General features: G+C 43.6%; 1 protein-coding gene across 1 annotated transcript in view; it reads right to left on the bottom strand.

Moving 5' to 3' along the window:
• FAT4 (FAT atypical cadherin 4) overlaps window positions 1-11,369 on the bottom strand; it is a gene marked incomplete at its 5' end in the record, with an annotated part of 147,536 nt that extends 136,167 nt beyond the window's left edge. The window contains one exon of the mRNA XM_082051293.1: window positions 6,099-11,369. Coding sequence (XP_081907419.1) covers window positions 6,099-11,369 — 5,271 coding nt within the window. The remainder of the gene's footprint in view (window positions 1-6,098) is intronic.
• Window positions 11,370-22,113: the final 10,744 nt, after the last annotated feature.

Below are 22,113 nucleotides of genomic sequence, written 5' to 3'. Positions count from 1 at the left end.
AAGCACATGAAAATTTTGCTCTGGTTTTTGGCTATTATTTCTAGTGTTTACATTAGAGACATGAAAGATAATATTTTCCATAATAATGAATGTTGTTTTTAAAGTCTAGTGATTTTTAACATAAAGATTATGAAGTGACCTCACATGCAAAAATGCCCAGAGGCTGCTAAAATAGCAAAGAAATGAGAAATTCTAGATATTAAGAAAATGTAGCAAGGCAGAATCATTAAAGAAATGAGAGGGCATTAAAAAAGGGACAACTTTGAACTGAAACCCACAAATCAGTTTGGAACAGTTTGACATAAGGCACATTCATCTCCCACTTCAGTTCAAGAAGAGCTTAAAGATCCCTTTTCAGATCAGTACAAATGACAGCACTAACTTAAATAATTACATGTTTCTCAGAATCAGCAATATCAGCACTAGGGTAAACAAATGGCTTTGGAGTTTGGACAAGGCAGCAGATTTTAATTGTTTACTCAAATGTTTCATAAGTAGTTTCCTTTGTCAAGCTACAATTAATGTGCCATGCATCATTAAAGAATAAAACGGTTTATAAATAGCATGAATACAAGGAGTACTCCATTGTTCTTATTTGCACTGGTAAATACGAGACATGCCAGATAAGACTTCTCTGAAGTGTGTTTCAAATTCTCTTACTAAATTTAAAGCACTCCACCATCAGCCAGCTTGGAAAGAAAAGTAACACCTGAAGAGTTTTGCCTCACTAATTCACCCTTTTCCTTCTCTCAAAAGGGTGTTAGGTAAGTCTTGCCCACTTGTAACCTTGGTGGCACCCATGCATCCCTGTGGTGGTACCCAGCTCAAACAGCACAAGGGAACCACCATGCTCCTTAGGGCTCAGGCAGCCTCTCCTGCAACACACTTTGTCACAACTGCTTTAGCAGCATCTTCCCTTTCTTAGTCCAAGTCTCTGGAGCTCTGCATGAGATACAGGCAGTGGAGGAGGCAGTTTTTGAGTGTCTCCATCTCACTCCTAGGTCCAGTGAGGAGCTGCAGCATGCAGGAGTGACACAGAGCTAGCTAAGCCACAGGATCTAGGCCAGGCTGAGACAAAAAGCCACACATAAACTAGTTACACCATGCGATCATGGTTTTATGGCCATGGCTGCAGTTCACACTGAATCAAGATGAAATGTGCTATGATGTTATTTCCAGTGGGACAAGGGCCATTCATTCCGCCTGTCTTTCTTTATTTCCAGATCTTTACTACGCCAGCAGAAAGCACTGTCTAAAATCCCCATATCTTACCCGATTCAAGAATCCTATTTTCTGGACTATGGATTTGAGGGACAAAAGCCTCCCCTGACATGCAAGTCCAAGCTTCCCAATAGTGCCAGTCATGAAAAATAGCGCAAGAGGAAGCTTCGAATGTGCAAGTGCAGAAGAAAACTCAGTGCCTCATGTTTCCCTTTCTGAAAATGGAGACAAGAGCATGTTAACAGACAAAAAGTGCTAATAGAAACATTGATCTGCCTCTGCCTTTTCAAATCAATACCGTCACTAAATCTTTCATTTAATGTTTATACACTTTCTTCATTTATATCCTTCTCTCCCTTCCTCGGAAATGATCAACTTATTTAAAATACATGAAAGATGTTTAACTGAACAAATAGTTCAACACCCAAACTGTTACCATCTCATCTATCACAACATGATATACATGTTAGCACCACTGGTCCCTAGCAAACCCACTGGTCCTTTCAAAGTGTCCACTAAAGGGTTAAGCATGCAAACTAGACGTTGTCTAATTCTGTTTAATCCCTAGTAACACATCACAGAAAATGAGGTATTGTCCCTAGGTTCCTATTATTATTGCCATCCAAGAAACAGGGTACAACATACGACCACACAAAATATCACACAGTATACGATTATTGTTTTGGAAGGCAGGATTGAATAAAGTCATGTGGTTTTCAAGTGATGCCAATATGCATTAGTCATTCTACATTAAATATAAAATCATGATGGTAAAGCCCTCAGCCCTGCCTGAAGAGGTAAAAAGAGAATTTATGTTGGAGACCCAAAAGAAAGGAGCTAAGCAGTTGTTGAGTTTTTTTTTCCTTCAGCAGAACATGTAAAAAGACATAAAACAGCAAACAAAAGGGCTCCCTTCAGGACACCCAGATTATTTTCTTTTATTTTCAGAGAAGAACAGTCAGTACAACGCCTAATGATTAATACAAGAGAGGAAAAAACTGAGACTGATCACATAACACTTTCACATAATGTCAGATCATCTGGTTTGTCACTGTAGATAACACAGAAATAGGCTAAAAGTCCACTTTTTTAAAAAAAAAAAAAAAGTTTGCAAATTCAATAACAGTTATCCAAAATTACACTGTTTGGCTCTAAAATACAAAGGAATGATTGCTTGTGTTTTCATTGCGAATCTCAAAGTATTTGGTACTTTGAGCATAAAGATTTACCTCATGATTTTCACTTTTCTGAAAACACCCCACTTTTCTCTCCATATAATAATATTAACAAGAAGCACAGAAGCATACACTAATATGAAACCTTAATGCTAAAAAAAAATAATCCACAAACGGTAAATAAACAGCTCTTAGTTTTCTAATCTGTTTGCTGTTGCTTTACTGAAAATAAAATGTAAACCTTCAGTTTCAAGGCATGTCAGCTTCTATAGGTTCAGAAAGGGATTCACCACAGTCCTGCCATTGCATAGCTCTTGCCTTGGACCCCTCTTCTGCACAGGCTGGAACGCAGCCCCAGTAGCTATGGATCAGTAGTCTGACCCTACAAGGCAAACCGCATACATGGATGAGAAAGACTGGAAAGAGACTTTCAGTTGGAGTTGGGCGGATTTTTTCAATAGAGTTGATTGAAAAAAAAAAAAAAAGAGGCAGAATTTCCCAAGGACATGGATTGATTCACTTACAGAATAAGTGGTTTCACGCAAGTCTGCTCTTCTTTTATACTACATCTTGACTAGACAATGCTTAGTGACTCTTTCAAAGCTGCAAATATCTTTATTTCACACCAGGTATCTGCCACCCAAACCCATTCCTAAAGTCTGCATTAAACAAAAGATCTATTAACTTTCTTGCTACTGCTGCTCTCAATCTCAGCCAGCAAGTTGAACACTGAATGGCTCTGAGTGCTCAGTGGTTCACTTGCATGGCACAGCACAATTAAGGTGATGTCTGGCATCAGGGCAGAAGGCATAGCAGACAGCAAAGAAGAATGGAGGAGTTGTTAAGCATATCCCATTGTTGTTTTTTCCCTTTCCTTTAAGCAGGTTCAGAAACAAAACCCACCATACTCTTCATAAGAGAGGAAATTAAAAAAAATATATATAAAATACTCAAGCTTTCTTTCACAAAGAACCCAGAAAACAAACAAACAAGACTTATATCCACACAGCTTATATACGCTCAGAAAACCGTCAGGTACAGTGGTACCAGACCTATTAGGTTTCGTCTGCACGCCTGCATCATGTCTCATGGAGAAATCTAAAATCAGTCTTCATCATGCCACATATATATCAAAAAAACCTTAAGACATTATGTGCAAAAGAACACTTAAAGTTTTGTTCCTTTAGATACTCATATATATTTTTAATATATATATTTATATATAATATATATATGTTTTAATATATTTTATATATATTATTTATATATTCTCATATATATGTTCATGCACATTCATTGTTGTTTGTCAGTGTTCTGGTTTCACCAACCTTACAAACCAGAATTGGATGAAAACATGGAAGCTTCTGAATTACACATTTGATGCACCAAGACTTCAGTATCTGTGTGCTTTAAGGTGAGTGTCCAAAGAGAAGAAATAATGTTCACATACTCGGGTGCTGGCTGTTTGGGTTTTTTTTAATGAAAGAAGATTGGCAGTAAACTCTAAGACTGGAATGTGTGCATTTGATACATCAAATCACTACCCAAGCGAACAAAAAATTTAACATCCAAAAGAAACACAGAAAAAAGCTACATTGCTTATTCAGCAACTACTGACAGTCAACTTGCACAAAGAATTTTACTGTAGCAGTTCTTGTGCAAGTGTGGGACAGCAAAAGCCATTCCAGAGAAATTAAATCAGTCAAGAGACTGAATGCATATGGTTATATTTTTTAAAGTTGATAGCTGATTATAATTTATAATATGTTTCTAAAGAAACACAGTAAGCTAATTACATTTGGGAGAAGAAGCATTTTAGAAGCTATAAAGATGCAACCAGTAATATGAAATCCCAGCTCCCACTATTGCTTTCAATGTTCTTTACAGAATAAAACATTTGCTTTTGATTTCAGGAGTGGTTTGTTTCCAACAATGCAAAATTTGTTTAAAGTTTCAATGGTTGTTCTCTTCCCTGCTCACTAAATATTCATATTAAATACTTTTACAACATGCCAGCCTATTGCAACCACAGGGTCTCCTGTAAGTCCTTCTTCAGTCAAGAAATGTTTCAGCCATGCAGGCAGACTCAAAGTTACTGGACTGTGATCCAGATACCCACTGATGAAGGCTTAATACTCAAAACAACTGTATGTCAAGACAAAATAATCTGAATAAAAAATGATAAAGGTTTAGTCTTTTACAAATTGCTAGCAGGGTACAAAGATATATAAACCAGGAATCTACTAATAAAAATAGCATGCATTATTTAAACCAGCAGCGCTACTGGAACAGGTCATTTTACAATACGCTATTGCTCTTCAAAGCATTATAATCAACGGTATATAGTACACACATTAAGATGAACTCTTTCATCGATGCTACGAAATGTGAGTTTGAACACTGCTCAAATTTCTTGCCTAACAACCACTTCACAGAGCATCAGTCACTGCCAGTATAGGGAAAGATTACCTACCTATAATTATTTTAATTAAAACTACAGTAAAACAACAACAAAGTGCCAATCAAGAGAAAAATAAACGACAGCTGTCAAGTAAGAATTAGAAATACACGTCTGCTAAAATGAAAAAGAAAAAACCCAACCCACCACCCTTGGTGACTCGAAACTGAGATGTAATTCCCAAGTGGAAGCATAGCTGGGGGTGACACCTGGGATGCACAGAACTATGCGATACTGAGGCAATGTGCTCAGCTGGCATGGGAAATGGCTGAACCACCACATGCTACCAGCATCCTCTGCTGGTTGACCCACTCAGCAGTGCCAGCTCCAGACTTCCAGGAACCGCAAGTTAAAAGGCTCATAGCGAAGTGCAGAGGGCAGCTGCAGAAGATAATACAAGTTAAAACAAACACAAGGCACCCTTTCACATCAGGCTTCTCGGTTTTCCCACAGAAGACAGTAAGAATGTTGTAAGTGATCAGCTCTGCAGCTCCGTTACCAGACAGAGCAAATAAAACACACTTCACAGCTGATGTTTCAAACCTGTTTGCCACCCTGTGCTCCTCAAGCTAGTCGTGCAGAGAACAGTTAAAGACCCTTCAGTCAACACCAAATCAAATGGCTTTGTGATAAGAATACCATCTTTCACAACCAAGAACAGAAACAATACAATTTTCATGCTCATCAGTGAGGGTAAAGAAGTAACCTAAATTGGAGATGCATGAGGAGACCTATCTGAAGGACTTGACCGGCATGTACACCAAGCACATCCAAGACTTGAGACACTAGATAAGCTGTTTAGAGAGCAATGGCCCCTACTGGCCAATTCTCAGACAAATACTGACATGATGACTGTAGTGAAAGAATTTTGGTTGTAATTCACATAGGAATAGAAAGACTTAATTAATGACTGCTAAAAGAAGGCAGCATACAAAACTCTGGAATGCCTGTGATTAAAGCTTTTAGCACCTAAAGTTTAGCACCTAACATTTATTTGACCAACAATGTGTCTACGGTAGCCAGATTTAAGCACTATGACTAAGTCTCTCTCAAATTTCTAGAGGTAGCTTTGAGGAAAACAGTTTGAGGTATACTAATTGAAAGGTTATTTTTAACAAACCAACAGACTTAGGTTTCAGGTTTTCTGCTGTGCACTACCATCTATAAGACAGCTAACAACAAATACACTAAGTGGCTCATTTAGAAAGCAAACACGTAAATAATTACTGAATAAAAAGCTTTACCTCTGCTCGTTGCGTGCGGGGCAAAACAGATGATTTTTCAATGGCATAAACATCCACCAAGTAGAGACGTGCTCCTTGTTCCCTGTCCAAAATGGCAGCGGTTTGGATGACACCAGTATGGCGCCCGATGGTGAAGAGGCGCCCAAGACTCTTATCTTCGCATCGGACCGACACAATGTAATATTCCACCTGAGCTTCAGAGCCCCGCGGACTCGCTGCTTCAATAGATATCACGTTTGTCCCAATAGGCTCACCTTCTTTTAAGATGGTTATGTATTTCGGCTGAGTGAAAACAGGCCCGTCACCCCCCTGCAGAATTATAGTCATCTCGGTAGTGGATTTTCTTCTCTCAGGGCCAAGATCCGTGGCAGAAACTATGAGATTGTATATGAGCTGAGAAGGCACCAAAGTTGACGCTACTCTTAAATCTCCACTATAGCGATCCACAATGAAGGTTTCGGTATCTCCATTGATTATTTCATATTCCACTTCTCCATTGGCACCCTCATCAGGATCTGCAGCAATAATCGTCGTTAGGATAGAACCAATCACAACTGAAGGGTCAGCTGCGAGAGCATTTTGCGATATGAATACAGGCACATTGTCATTTTGATCTGTCACTAAAATGGTAACATTCTTCAAAGCAAATCGTCTGGACTCCACAGGTACAGCCTGATCAGTGGCTTTGACCGTTAACTCAAAGAGATTAGCAAACTCACGATCTATTTCAGCATTGGTAAATATTGTTCCTCTGACTTCATCTATACGGAAATGATTACCCCTTGGCATCTGTTGAATGATTGCATATGTTAGTTGCCCATTAATATCTGCATCTGGATCATGAGCAGTCACAGAAATGACAGAACTACCAACAGGAACGTTCTCAACAATAGATTTAAAGATGTCCCCTGGAGGAAAATTAGGAGGGTTGTCATTAAAATCCCTAACATGTATTACTACTGACATTGTAGATGATCGTGGTGGCCTTCCTTGGTCTTTTGCTGTTATATTTAGCTTATACAGAGATTGTGTCTCAAAGTCCAGTTTCTTTGCAAGAAAAATACTACCAGTGTTGGGACTGATGCTGAAGGTCCCATGATTGTTTGTCCCTGTAATGCTGTAGTGGAGGTCAGCATTGTCACCCGAATCAGAATCAGTGGCAGTGACAGATGACACAAGTTCACCAACTCTCATATTTTCCAAGACATCCACTAACAAGGTTGTTTTAGGAAAGGAAGGACTGTTGTCATTTTCATCCAATACATCAATGCTCAACATGCAAGTTGAACTTAGGGAAACCGCTCCAGAGTCCACTGCTTGGATGACAAGCAAATATGATGCAGTAGCTTCATGATCTAGTTTGCCTACTAAGGTCACTTGGCCTGTGCTACTGTCTATTGCAAACCGTTTTTCTTCATTTCCCTTGATTACAGAGTAGTGAATCAATCCATTAATCCCTTCATCAACATCTGAGGCAGAAACTCTCAGAACCTGTGTCAGATTTGCAGCCAATTCTGATACAGTAGCTTGGTAGAGATCTTTCAAAAATTTGGGGGCATTGTCATTTATGTCTTTCACGTAGATTTGTACAGTTGCCTGATCCCTTAGAGGCTTTGGCAACCCCTGATCTGTTGCTATTACTGTGAGACTAAATACTGCAGCTCCCCTTTGTCTCATAAGAGCTTCTCTGTCAAACTGATGAGTGCTTCTTATTTCCCCAGTTACGGTGTTCAGCTCAAAATCTGGGTGCATATGCTCAAACGAATATCTGATTTCACCATTTGGCCCAAAGTCTTTATCTACAGCATTTATTTTACCTACAGACGAACCACCTCTCTGCTCCTCTTCAAAATAAAATACATAATTGGTACTGTTGAACAGGGGTCTATTATCATTTACATCCTCCAGAATTACAGTCACATTCACAGTAGCATTGAGTGGTTCTACTGCTCTGTCAGAGGCAACAACCAGTAAAATATATCTTTCCTGAAGTTCACGGTCCAGTTCACTCTTTATATACAGCTGACCATCTGGGAATATGCCAAAGGCATCCCCAGTATTTCCTTCAATTATACTATAAGCTATTTCACCGTTCACTCCCGAGTCTTTGTCAGAAGCCTGCACCTTAAAGAACCTGGAATTCACAGGCTCTGACTCCAAAATAGTAATTTCATAGGAAAGCTGGTCAAACACAGGTGGGTTATCATTTACATCATGGACAGAGACAGTCAGGATAAAGTTAGAGGACAGCTGTGGCACCCCCATATCCGAGGCCAGGATTTCAACCTGGTAAGACCCAGCATTTATATCCAGTGGCCCTATTAAGCTTATGGCACCTGTTTGTTCATTGATTGAAAACAAGCCCTTTGGGTTTTGCTTAAGGCTGTAAAGGACCATGCCATTAACACCTTCATCAGGATCAACAGCTTTGGCCTGGAATATGGTATGCCCAGCTTTCCAATTTTCAACCACATTTACACTTTCTACTGCATGAATAAAGTGTGGAGAATTGTCATTTAAATCTTTAACAGTTATATTGACCATAGTGTCTCCAGTTATCGCTCCACCACTAGCTACCACCTTCAGCTGGTAAAATGCTTGCTCCTCTCTGTCAATAATACTGGCTGTGGTGATCTGTCCTGTCACTCTGTTGATGGCAAACATGCCCCTTTGGTCACCTGTCGTAATAAGGTAACTGATATTGGTGTTGAGGTCCATGGTGGAGGCAAAAACAGTACCTACATGGTAACCTAGGGCAACATTTTCAAAGACAACAAAACTGTACATGCCCTGGCTGAAAACAGGTGGATTGTCCTGAGTGTCCAAGACAGTGATGGTGACAATGGCCTGGTTCTGTGAATGAAGATGGCCACCATCAGTAGCCACAATCTGCAGTTGATAAGCAGTTTTTTCCTCCCTGTCAAGGGCTATTTTTGTTGTGATGACCCCTGTCTGGCCATGGACCTGAAACCTGGATGTGTCTCCAGCTGAGATGCTGTACTTGACCGTCCCATTGGGTCCCAGATCAGGGTCTGTGGCAGACACTGTGGTCACATAGGTTCCAGCTGGCTCATTCTCTTGGATATGGGCAAAATACTGCACAGGGTAAAACACGGGGCTATTGTCATTCACATCCAGGAGACTCACATTAACTCGTGTTATCGAAAAAAGGGGAGGAGAGCCTAAGTCAGTGGCCAGAACCTGCAGGGAAAAGTGAGCCTGCTCCTCCCTGTCCAGCTGTGAAATGGTGCTGAGCTTGCCTGACACAGGATCCAAGCGAAAGACACGTCGAGGAGTCACTGAGGAGGGGCCAACCACTGCCAGTGCCGGCTCAGCTTCCTGCAGGGAGAAGCGGACAGTCCCGTTGTCCCCCAGGTCCCCATCTGTGGCACTCAGGACCAGCAGCTCAGTTCCCGATGGGGAGTTTTCAGCAAGGGACACCTGGTAGCCCTCGGGTTGACTGAAGTGAGGTTTGTTGTCGTTGACATCCAGGATGGTCACCACCAGCTGTGCATAGGAAAACTTGGGCTGCACACCCTGGTCGCGGGCACTGATGTTGAGCACCACCTGAGAAGCAGTCTCCCGGTCCAGCCCACTGGAGACGGACGTGCCTGCAGCATGCCCGGCACTGCCACCCTCGGGGCCAGCCGTGGTGACCAGCCCACTGTGCTCACTGATGCGAAACCAGCCAAGCTCGTTGCCTGAGACGATGCTGTATTTGAGGTTGGCATTGAGGCCCGAGTCACGGTCTGTGGCACTCAGGCCTCGCACGTAGCTGCCCAGGGGCACCTCCTCACTGATATTCACCCTGTAGACCGACTGTCCAAAGACAGGGGGGTGGTCGTTGATGTCATTCACAAAGATCACCAAACTAGCTACCGATGAGCGGCTCACAGGAGCTGCCACCGCCCCATCAGGGGAAAAGGCAGAAGTGGGGGAGCCTGGGGGTGGGGCCCCATAGTTATCAGCCACTGCCACTGTAAGGTTATAGGCTGGGATGCGCTCCCGGTCCAATGCGGCTGCTACCTTTATAAGGCTGAGGTTGGGTACCTTACTGCTGTGCACCTCAAAGTGCCGCTGCTCATTTCCCGCCAGGATTGACACAGAGATGTTCCCGTTGGCTGCAGGGGAGTCAGCATCGCTCACCGTCAGCAGGGCCACCACGGTACCAGGAGCCGCATTCTCATCCACGGAGGCAAAGCGGGAGGTGGCTGGGAAATAGCGAAACTTCACCCGGGGCTCGTTGTCATTGACGTCAAGCAGGCGGATGAGGGCCTCAGCTCGGCCGCTCAACGCCGGCACACCTCGGTCCATTGCCTGCACTGTCAGCGAGTACTGCTGCCGCATCTCATAGTCCAGGCACTCCCGGATGCGGATCACTCCACTCTCAGGGTCCACCTCAAATGGGAGGCTGCCAGCCCCCTCCCCACCACCGCCACCATCACCTCCTTCCAGGCGGTAGCGGATGTCAGCATTGGTGCCTTCATCAGCATCCGCTGCTGCCACCTGGAGAACACTGGCCCCAACAGGCGCATCCTCAGGCACTCTTGCCTGGTAAAGAGTCTGGCTGAAGATGGGTGGGTTGTCATTGATGTCCTGGACAGTGACGTTGACTTGCAGGTACCCTCGCCGACGGGGCTCGCCCTTGTCCTCCACTTGCACCAATAGCTGGTAGGTGGGGGTAGCCTCCCGATCCAGCCCACCACGGGAAACCAGGTGTAAGAAAGCCCCTTCACCACTGGGGTTGAGGGTGATGTTGAGCCGGAAACACCCCTCCTCATTGCCAGCCACAATGCGATAGGAGCTGTGGTCCACACCGTTAGTGCCGCTGTCAGCGTCAGTGGCTGTGTCCAGGATAAGCTGGCGCCCGCTGCCCGTGTCCTCCTTGAAAGTCACCACGATGGAGGGGTCAGGGAAGACAGGCGCATTGTCGTTGAGGTCGAGCACCAGGACCCGCACCTCGCTGGGGTAGGTGGGCTGGCTGGAGAGCACCACCAGGTCCACCACGTCGCTGGCCAGGCTTTCGCGGTCGATGGTGGCACGGGTGTGCAGGGCACCCGAGGTGGCGTTGATGGAGAAGAGGGCGTGGTGCTCGCTCAGGCGGTAGGTGAAGCCGGGGCGGGTGGCGATGGTGCCCACCCAGGTGCCGGGCGGCTGCTCCTCCAGCACCTGGAAGACCTGGCGGGGCTCCGCGGCGGCGCCCAGCGGCAGCAGCAGCAGCGACAGCAGAAGCAGAGAGGGAGCCCCGCGGGCGGCGGGGGGACGGCCCATAGCGCCCCGGTGGGGGCAGCGCCCCGGAGCGAGGTCCCGGCGCTCAGCGGAGCCCCCCGGGGGTCCGCCTCCCCCCGACAGCCGCCCCGAGCGCTCCCGGTCCCTTCCCTCCCTCCTCACCCGCGGAGGCTCCGCTCCCCCTGCCCCGCCGCGGACGGGGGCAGACCCGCCGGCGCGCCGCGCTCACGGGACGCTCTGCTGCTGTTGCTGCAGCCGCTGCTGCTCCTCCCGCCGCCGCCGCTCCGGGGCTGGGGGACGGCCGGGGGCGCCGCTCCGCATCGCCGCTCAACAGCCGCCGCTACCGCCGGGGACCCCGCGCTCCGTCGCGCCTCAGCAACCGCCGCCCCGCCACCATGCCCGGGCGCTCAGCGGCTACGCGAGGCGCCGCCGGGTTTGTAATCCACGGCCGCGGCGCTCGCCGCCGCCCGGCCCCAACTTTGCCCAGCGCTCATTGATCCCTTCCCTCTTGACGCCCGGGACAGGCTACCCCCCGGCCTCCCATTGGCCGCTCCGCCCACCGCCGTCCCGCCCACCGCCCCGCCCCGGCCGCCCGGCGGGGGCCCCTGGGCACCTGGGGTCTGTCCCGGCCCCCGCGCCCCGGGAGGCGGCTGCCGGGGGAGGTCGCCCGTCCGGCCGGCTCGGGAGCGAAACGTCGCTCCCCGCCGAAAGGCGTTCTCTGTTGGCGTGGACTTGGGGGGAGTCGGGGCGGCGGAGACCCTTCGGTCGGGCTGGGGCGGAGCGGCTGCGCTCCTGCCCCCCACACCGAGGGAAGTGGCGGCGGGCGCTGGGTCTTATTTTTAAAGCAGATCTTGCAGGAAATCAGGGGCTGCGCGGCGGCCGAGGCGTTTTATCCCCGGGAAGATGCTCCGCAGTGCCGCGATAAACTTCCAAGTACACGTAGCTCAAACGGCGGCGCGGTGCGGGGCAGCGCGGACCCCGCCGCCCCCGCCAGCCCGGCCGCCGTGCTCCAAGCGCGGGCCGGGAGCGCCCTCTGCTGCCCCGCGCCCCGCCGCTCGGCCCCATAACCGGCCGCCGGACGGGCTGGGGGGTCCTCGCTGCCCCTCCGCTGCCGTGGTGGGAGAGGTGAAGCATCATTCGGGTGCAGAAGCATCCCATGAAAACTGCATCCTGTGGTCTCGGTGAGATATCCTCCCGACCAAGAGCCAGCACCTTCTTTCATCCGGAAAAAGCAGTGCCTTTAAGTTAGCCAAAAGCCCTGACCCTGTCTGCCTGCAGTCACTGCCAAGCATGAGGGTAGGGTTGTCCCCAAAGCCAGCAGTGCTGGTGGAAGCAAAAGTCTAATTTTGAATTCACTAACCACTGAATGTAAGCAGGGATGTAAACATGGTGGTCAACCAACCTGTAGGCAACGATCGAGCTGGCAAAGTAAATATAGCATAGCCACGTAACAAACCATCAAATATGGAGTTTAGTGGCCCTTCCTTCTGCTGTAGTTCATGAACCCGGCAGTGGATTTTTCGACATGGAAAAACAAGAAAAGAGAGAAGTTAGGGGAAAAGAAATAAGGAGATGGTATGAGTAATGTGGAGTTGTGAGAAGAGCACTATTCATTGCTGTGAGGATAAGGTGTCAAAGGTGCTTTTTTCTCCCCTATTCCCCTGGATATGATGAAAAAATGGAGCTCAAATAAACATTAGCAGGAGTCTTGTCTGGAAGCAGTTAGCAAGGAAGAAGTGGTGGTTCCTGTCCCTGGATGGTATTGTCATCTAATGCAAAGAGGTACTTCAGGCCATTAACTCCGACAAATCCCTGTTTCCTTTAGACGATGGATTTGGCAGCCAGCAGCCTGGGGAGCTACATGCCCATGGGCTACAGGCCGGTGGGCACCGCAGCCAGCTGGGAGGGTCCATGTGGTTGGGCAGCCTGTTGCCCAGCACTCCTCCCTGCATGGCCACCCCGTGTCACCGCTGTTATCTCCCGGGACCTTTCCCCTCAGACACAGCGGTCCTCAGCCTGTATTCAGCTCTGCACTTTCCAGTGTCTGCTACTGACTTGGAGAAGGACTTTTTTCCTCAAAGTGCTCCGCTTTCACTGCACTAGTGAGTTCAGTAGGAGATAGCAAGTTTATTCTTGCAAGGAGCTGGACAGTAAACAGACGCCACAACTGAAAGGGGATGGTTGGTCCTGTCTGACTGCCTGGATCACATAATGCTGTTACAGTCTGCACCAGTTCTTTGATATTTAACTCCATCTACAGGCGTGCAGCGACCCTTGCCTGCAGTGAGCAGTTCAGTAGGTCTTCTCGAAAGGCAGCCCTGTGTATCTAGGTGACTTCTTTGTCTTTAAAAAATGCACCCAGTTCAGATGAGGTGTTTAGAATCAGCAGAAAAAAGACCAATAATACTGTATCTGCAAAGAAAAAAAGAATATATGGGGTGAAGGGAGAGCCTTACAAACATAAGTTAACAACAGCTTCAGCTAGGATAACTCTTCAAACATTCACCATCTCTTCATCACTAGAGATTTTTCTCGCTACATGGGATTTTTTCACATCTGCCAGCTAAATTTGAGCTCCAAGTGGAAAACACAGCACTAAGAAATGTGGTGGGTATTCTGACACTCCCTGGAAGGACTTTAGTCCATTCACGAATTAAGAGATCAGAATGAACAATTAATTGAATATTTTATGTGTGGAACAGACACAATCTTGTTCTAACATTGCTCAAGCTTTTCTGTGCCTACAGTTTGCAGTTTCTTCTGGCCTGTTCTCCCAAATGTCCAAAATAAAAAGTGCTAATACAAAAGTAAGTAAATTAAAATATATGAAAAATCAACATCTGCATTTTAAATGCCATACTTCTAAGGCAAGCAAATTAAATGAAATGCTAGAAAACAGAATATCTACAAAACAGGAGCATATCTAGACAATAGGTTTTGAGGCACTAGTTTCATACTGTTCTAGACACTCACAACTAATGCCTGTAAATATCAGCTATCAGAATAATAATAGGTGCCCCTTGCATTATATTAGCACCAATGATACAATGCAAAATTTTGCAACTCCCATATGAAAATTAATCAAACAATATATATGCATCAGTTTACAGGTCTTGTAATTAAATATTTGCAATTGGAACTCGGATCAAATATGGTGAATGTAAATACTGGAAAGTTGTTTTAGAAACAGAATTTGCTTAAGCCTTTGTATCCACAGATGTAAAGCTGTCCTAGATGTATTTCTAGATATAACCACCCACTAAAAACAAAACAAAACAAAACAAAACAAAACAAAACACCTTACATTCTTGAAGTGTTTCAGTGTTTCAAAATTCTATTTCACAGGATTCAGAAAGTAATTTTTTAATAAAAATGTTTACAGACAATTATATAAAATTTTACAGCCAACTTTCAGGAAAAAAAAAATTGATAACATTCTTATTGAAGCTGCATTATATTATTAGCTAGAGGTTCTATTTCAAACGTAGCCAAAGTCAGGAGATATTTTAAGAACAACAATTTGACCTTTTTATTAAAAAAAAATAATAATAATTGAAATTGAAGCAACAATGGTAGATATAAAACAACATAAACCTCCCCATGCTGTCGCTGGTACTGTCAGGAAGATGTGTTTTCAATGAGCTAATGGAAGAGTGTGACAAATCTCTTGGGATCAATTCTCTCCTCTGTTGCTGCCCCTAATTTTGCTTCCTGAAAGGTGAACAATTTGTTTATGTGAAGACTCTGATGTGAAAGTCACAAACACTGCATTATTTCTACATATCAGTGGTAAAAACACAGGCCAGCACGGGAGAAAAGAAGACAATAAGGAAAGCTTTTAGCCAAGCAGAGGATGGCAGCCAGCAGGTCCCCTGTGTCCAGGTCCTGCTGAGCAGCTCAGGTGAGAGCAGTGCTGGCTGCGGTGACTCCCTGTCTTGCCTTGATAAAGAGTAGTTATGAGGAACTTGCTGGGGTAGGAAGCAGGAGAGAAATCATTAATCACCCCCAGCAGAGTTTACCCCTGTTATTTAGACTGAAACTAAAACAAACCTATGTTTTTGTTGGCATAGGAAAGCTGCTAAAGAACTAAAGCTTGTGGAAACTGTGACCGCCTCTGGTGGAAGTGCTACCTGAGTTGCTTCATAAAACTAAAACGCTGGGCTCTTGAAGAAAGTTTTTTGCTTAGCATGAATGAAATAGAGAGAAGAAACAAGAAGGGAGGTTTTAAAACTAAGAGAAACCCCAAATTCTTCCCTGAAGCCCACTGGAAACTTTACACTCAGATCTCCTTCTTCTCTGCAGTTCTTAGTGTCTATGAATAACCTCTGACAGAGACATCCTAAGCCAACTTCTACTTCACACCGCATTAGTGTTAGTCCAGAGTAGCTCTGCTTATGTCAGTGGGGTTACTCTGGTGGTACATCAGCATAAACATGGGTAGAGTTTTGACTCCTATAGATTAACGCAAATAAATTTAAACACAGTTAAGACTGTGCTAGGAAGTGTTTCCACCACTCAGAAGTTGTAAGAACAAAGTGAAGAAAAGGTCATTTTGCACTTTTCATGTTGCCTACAGCTCTGTTGATAACACAGCCCAACACTTCATCAGGCTTTCACCTCCAGATACAGAAAAGCAATCTAATCCCAACACTGTCCAGCTCATATTCCACTGCAAAATCTCAATAGCAACCTCACAGTGTCCAGTGTCAACAGATCAACACATCTGGCTGTCACATTTAATGCATTTCAATGCTGTTTTTTTCTAAGTGTCCAATGATGCTGCTGAAATGTTTTGCTACAAGGCACAAAAAGTATCGAAGCAAGTAGAAGGATGATGAATTAAATGAAAGCAGTTGTAGTTTGGTGCAACACATTATACAGAAGAAAAAAAAAAGTTGAACACCTTTTCTTCCTGTGTAAGCTAATTGAAAATTGAATGTGTAACTGTTATCTCACATAGTCGTGAGAAGTCTCTGGCTTATAATTGGATATCGTGATAGGCAGATAGTTTTGTTGTGTAGCAAGAATAGAAACCGGTCATGAATTCAGCAGATCTGGTGGGTAGGTTTCAGTGTTTTGTATTTGATGAGCTGAATGTGAGACCACAAAAGCCCCAACTGCTTGATGCATCGCACTCCTGAGTAATGTGGGTCTTGGCATTTGGCATTTTCATTATACCTTGCAGGCAGCTGCAATCCTGCCCACATTAATATCATCTGCAGGCCCCAGCTTTGTTCATGAGATGAGATGTCAGAGTCCCTTTAGGATGACCTTGATCATCTTGCCTGTTTAATGTTGTTCCTGCAAGGGCACATGGTGAAGCTGGAAGCTGTTCAGAGGACCTTCTAGGTCTTCCCAGGAAGTAGTTTCTAGTTTCATTAGGATGATACATAAAGGAAATGTCACCACACGGCTCCAGGAAGATATTCCTGTACTCCTATGTGCTGCAGTTGAATCCATTTACTTATCAGCACTGCACTGGGGAACTTTGTAGTCAGGAAATTACAGAGATATCTTTTTAAATCTTAGTGTGTCCAGGGATATACCAACAGCTATCCTCTCGGTATGACCTATGCTCCTTGTTCCTGTATACCCAACTTTATGCTGCATTAAAATGCATGTTGTCTGAATTCAGCTTCCTCTTAAGCAAAAATAAGCGATAAGGCAGCTCATGTGAAGATATTACCACTCATGTTTGTTTTCATATGTTGTATGCTGTATCTCAGTCAAAAAGCATTCCAAATTGCTCTGAATAACTGACTTATCATTTTGCTGCACCACACATTTTGCTGTCAGCTAATGTTTTTATCGGAAATAATTTCACTTCCTTCTAGACCACTCATAAAGATCTGGGGTAGTATTTGACCAAGACTACATGGTTCTCAACAGAGCCACTAAAAACATCCTAACAGAACAAGGATACCTCATTAACTCATTTTTTAGAGCTATCAGTCCACTTTTATCAGCGTATTGAACACAGACTGTGCTCTGAGCAGTGATGTTTTATCAGCATCCATATGGGATTCAGTTAAAAAATGTAAAGAATCCTAGGATTACTACTCACAAAACCACTATCAAACCAGTTTTTATTAGAATTTTTTGTTTCTTAGAGAAATCCTGGTTTTAAATGTGTTACAAAACAGCTTGGCATTCATTGCTTTAATTCTGTTCTTGCACATCACAGGAGCCTTCCATGATTGTAGAACAGACAACAGACTAACCAGCTTGTCCTCTCCAGCCTGTGTAAATGTACAGCATTAATTATTTGACTTTATTTTTGTATTTCACTGATAAGTTAAAAGATTTGTTCAAAACAAGCCGTTCCAAATTCTGGGAGCCAATAATTATTCTAACATTTTTCTTTCCTTTTTTTTTTTTTTTTTTTTAAGTACAGATAAACCAGACTATCTCTGCTTTGCTGACATTATTGTACCCAGCCATTGGATACCAGGAAAAGAGACAAATTGTCCTGTGAGGTTACAGCAGCTACCAAGAAAAGGAGGACAACTTTCAGATCACTGAAAGCAGTTAAGAAAAATATTTGTTTTCCCGGCAGAATTATTCCTCAGTAAAATTCAAAGCACATGTTTATATCAATATATATCAGTCATTTCTTCAAGCCATGCTGTCTTAGAGTCTTAGTGTTATGTCAGCATTCAATAAGCCTAATTTTATTATATTAAACTAGCACTCAATACTGGGGTTAGGATTTAAGTTGCATTTGTAGGTGTCCCCCGTTGAGGTTGATTGCCTGTGCTCCCTTTATTTGGGAGCTCAACAGGTCAGTGGAGCCTAGGACAGTTGATCTGACCCAGCAGAGGCACCATCCTGGCATCATGGTGCTGAGCTCCACCATCCTCATGTCACACCAGCACTCCAGCTTGGCCAGCAATAAAGTCTACAGGCTTCCCACTGCAATGACCACACCCTTAAAGAATTAACTTCAGTTTTACCTGTCAGTTGTGGGGCTGGAATGATTTCAGGCAGTATGTGATACATTTCCAGTCAAAATAGATCACTAAGGTTTTGTGTGTTTTGCAGAGCTGTACCATTTTACCGCAACTAAGGTGAGAGCTACAGTTCTTGACTTGTGGGGTAAACATTGGGTTTTGTTATATTTCTCTCTTTCTTTGTGTTTGAGGCAAACAAATGGTTTCCTCATCACCAGCCTTGTGTGAGTTTTTCCAAGAGCTTTTACCAGAGGACCAGTCTTGCCATTACTCACATAAAGCAACATTTGATAATCCTTTTTTTGTTGTTGTTGTTAAAGCCTACGTTCCATGTCTCAATGGCAGTTCAAGCCAGCTTGTTTTACTGGCCTATAAAACCTCTGAGAGGTGATATTTCTATGTTCTGGCAGGACTTCATTGGAGGTGCTATGACAACCAAGTTGCTTGAGAAATGGGAACATCCTCAAAGCAGTCCGAGAGATCAGGTTTCACACTGGTTTATCACAGGAACATTATGGATTCTGCTTCTCCCCAAAGTGTTATTTCAGGCCCTAGACTAGCATGGTAACTGGAAAATCTAGGTCTCATAATGAAATTGTAAATTTCTCATTACAAAACTTGATGGCAAAGCTGGGTTTTACTAAATGTATTCTGTTAAATATACAGTCGCAAAGGGTAAGACTTTCCCACCCTTTCTTTCCAGCATCTCATTTAGTTTCTTGATTTCCTAGGATAATTTCATAGCTTTTTATCTGAAAATAGATTTATTGGTCTTATTCCTCTGCCTCATCTGAGACAATTGTTTCTTCAGAGAGTACAGCATCTGTTTGATGAATCAGTAAATCTAATCCTCTCCAGTTCTTTTACCAAGCTTTTTCTCTGCTGGTTCCTTTTACTAACCACATTCAAATTTGTAACACCACTTTGTATTTTAGTTAGGGGCAGATACAATGGAAAATGACTTTGCTCCATTGCCTTCTCTTTTGATGTTACAGGAATGAAATATGATCATATTTTTCTGAGCAAGACATGGGCAGCATTATTATTCTCAACATGCACACCCACTTTTCACTGGTTACAGAAGTAGCTGGCAGAAGTCAGCTATTTCTTCCTTCCCTTGCCTAGCCACCACTTTCTTCTCTGCCTTACAAAAAATGGTGGCCCTGTACTTATCCTACCAGGACTTCAGGGGAGATTGCTAAAGCTCACATGTCACTAAGCAGAGTGTGTCCATAAAAAAACACCCAGAACAGATAATGCATCATGGAGCCCTGTTATTGATATGCCATGTTTAGTTCTCATAGCATTCAAGTTTTACTTGCTCTGACACTAAAGATTTTAGACTGGGATGGTTCATAATGTGTTACTGAGGGGCATGTCATCCCACACAGGGACAGCAGAGCCAGCTCTTTTGAGTCTGATTTAATTCTCATTTGCCTTCCCGGTCACATTAATGAGAGTTGAATTGGTCTTTTGATATTTAGCACTTAATAGACTCGTTGTGCTTGGAAAAAAAAAAAAGTTTTTCCCTCCACATAGAAATATACTGGTCTGAACCCAGTAGTTTTATTTTTCAACACCTGTCGCGGTTGAGACGGACAAACCACATAGACCAAGTTCTTCCAGGATGAAAGTAGTAGATGCCATTTATTGCCACAAGGGCATTTTTATACAGTTTTACCAATTCACGTGTCTTTTCACTATTGGTTACAAGTTACAGCAGTAACATGTCATTGGCTATTTTTGCTATCATCAATGTTACTCTTCTCCTCCCTTCTCTCTCACGGGTACATCCCTAACATCTCCGGATACTCCCTTACTCCCATCTTTCTCACGGGTAGGCCCCAACATCTTCAAGGCTAATTTCTGTACCCATGCCCTCCATCAGGGAATCCACGGACCCACCATAGTCCCCCACAAACACCTGTCTGCAACCTTTATTTTCTTTTTTTCCTTTAACAGCTAGACTACTTAACAGCACTCTTTACAGTATATGGTGGCTGTGGCAATTTTGGTTTTAGGTTAAGGGGTTTTTTTAAATAGATCGTGGTCTGACTTGGTGAGACCCTGCTGAAGTCACCAGCTGCCACACATTTAAAGGTTTTTTAAAATATCCTCTACAATCAGGTGCTAAATTCAGCATTATCCCACTCAAAGTTAAATTCCCACCAAATGAACAGAATGTTCCCCATCAGGTTCCCATCACTTCTGAATGGAAAAAAGAAAAACCTCAACAAAAGACACCACCACCACCCCAACAAGTAGAGATCCTACAGTTTCCAGACAAAACTGTACTGGATCTCTGACACTTACTAGGGACACCTTAACTGGACAGGAGAAAGAAAGGAATTTTTGAGATGGCTTCTAATGCTTCTTATTTGTTTACTTCTTCAAGACTTCTTGTTCCAATTTCCTTGTCACTAGATTTAAAAGCCTAAATAGCAACTGAAAATGTGTATAATTCTCTTTCTAGTTTCATTATAAAACTTCTACAGGTCAAGTTAGAAGTTTATCAAATAACTGGAAAATACTGGAATATGTGGGATGTATATATCTCATTACAGCTTGGAAAGTCACAAATGGAAGTTGCAAGTTACAGAAAAGCTTTAATAGTGTTCTGTTCGTAGCATTCCACTTAGCCATAAAAATGGCAATGTTTTCAGCAATTTTAGTCTGACAAACTTTATAAAGACAATTTTGATATTGAAACTGTAATTTCCTGGGAACCCACAAGATGGTATAGTTCAGCTGAGAAGTAGCACATTCTACGCTGTGTTACTGTTGCCTGGTCCATGAACAGATAGCATTGTTAACTAATAACTAATTTTGTTCATGTTCCAGAAGCAAAATCAATTTCAACCTTTTTTCATACTCTGTATAAAAATTTAGAGAGTTTTTAACTGCTTGCTTAGCCTTTATTATCTGTTTTAAAGAAAGTGAATGCATCTCATTACTCCTTCAAGCATCTGTATACCATACTCTTTGGATAGAGTTTTCTCAGCCATTGTGCATAGTAATAGGATGCAACTACTGACAGTGAAACATAAAGAAAATGGACCATTTGTCTTGAATCCAGTGAATCTGTGTTGCAGCTTAGCATTAATACATCAATTACTATGAAGCTGCTAGGCTTTTACCGTCTTCATTAAAAACAAACAAGCAAATCACACACACGCAAAAACCCCTGCCTCCAAATCAGAAATGCAGCCCATTATCCAGTAAAACAGCTCTGCAAATCAACAAAACTGAAAATTAAAACTATTCTTTGAAGTCCAATAGCCTTATCGATAGACTTCCTGATGCTAAGTGGTGCTTTACAGACTCTTGCCGTGATGCCATTTGTTTAAGAAGGGAAAGCAAAGCACCCATAATATTTCAAATGCAGTGTTTGAAACAGCAAAACCATTAATATCAAAATTACTTGGAATTCTAAACAATAAAATTTGGGTATAAATTTGGCCTGCAATGGCAGCTGTTTCAGCATAAATGCAGTTAGAGGATGAAGCAAAAAATCGTTTACATACATTACTGTAACATATGCTTTGAAAGGCTACCTCCAGCAGTCATTGCACAGCTGATCTGCAGAGCTGAAAGCATCATCCAAACACTGGTCCCACATCTCAGCAACCAGTCAGGGGCCACAGACGAGAGGATGAAAATATATATATACATATATATATTTTTTTTTAATAATTTTTCTTTTTTTAATCATCCTAGAGCAACCCAAACCTCTGTCTTAACCCTTCCTACAGGACTCTGCTTATAAACCCAAATAAATGAGCTCGTATTGAGCTGCCAACACAGTGACAGTTAACAAGGCTCAGCCACTGCTAATC

Source organism: Streptopelia decaocto, assembly GCF_964273445.1.
Source record: "Streptopelia decaocto genome assembly, chromosome: 4".
NCBI classification, from domain to species: domain Eukaryota; kingdom Metazoa; phylum Chordata; class Aves; order Columbiformes; family Columbidae; genus Streptopelia; species Streptopelia decaocto.
This window is presented reverse-complemented; position numbering and strand designations above follow the sequence as displayed.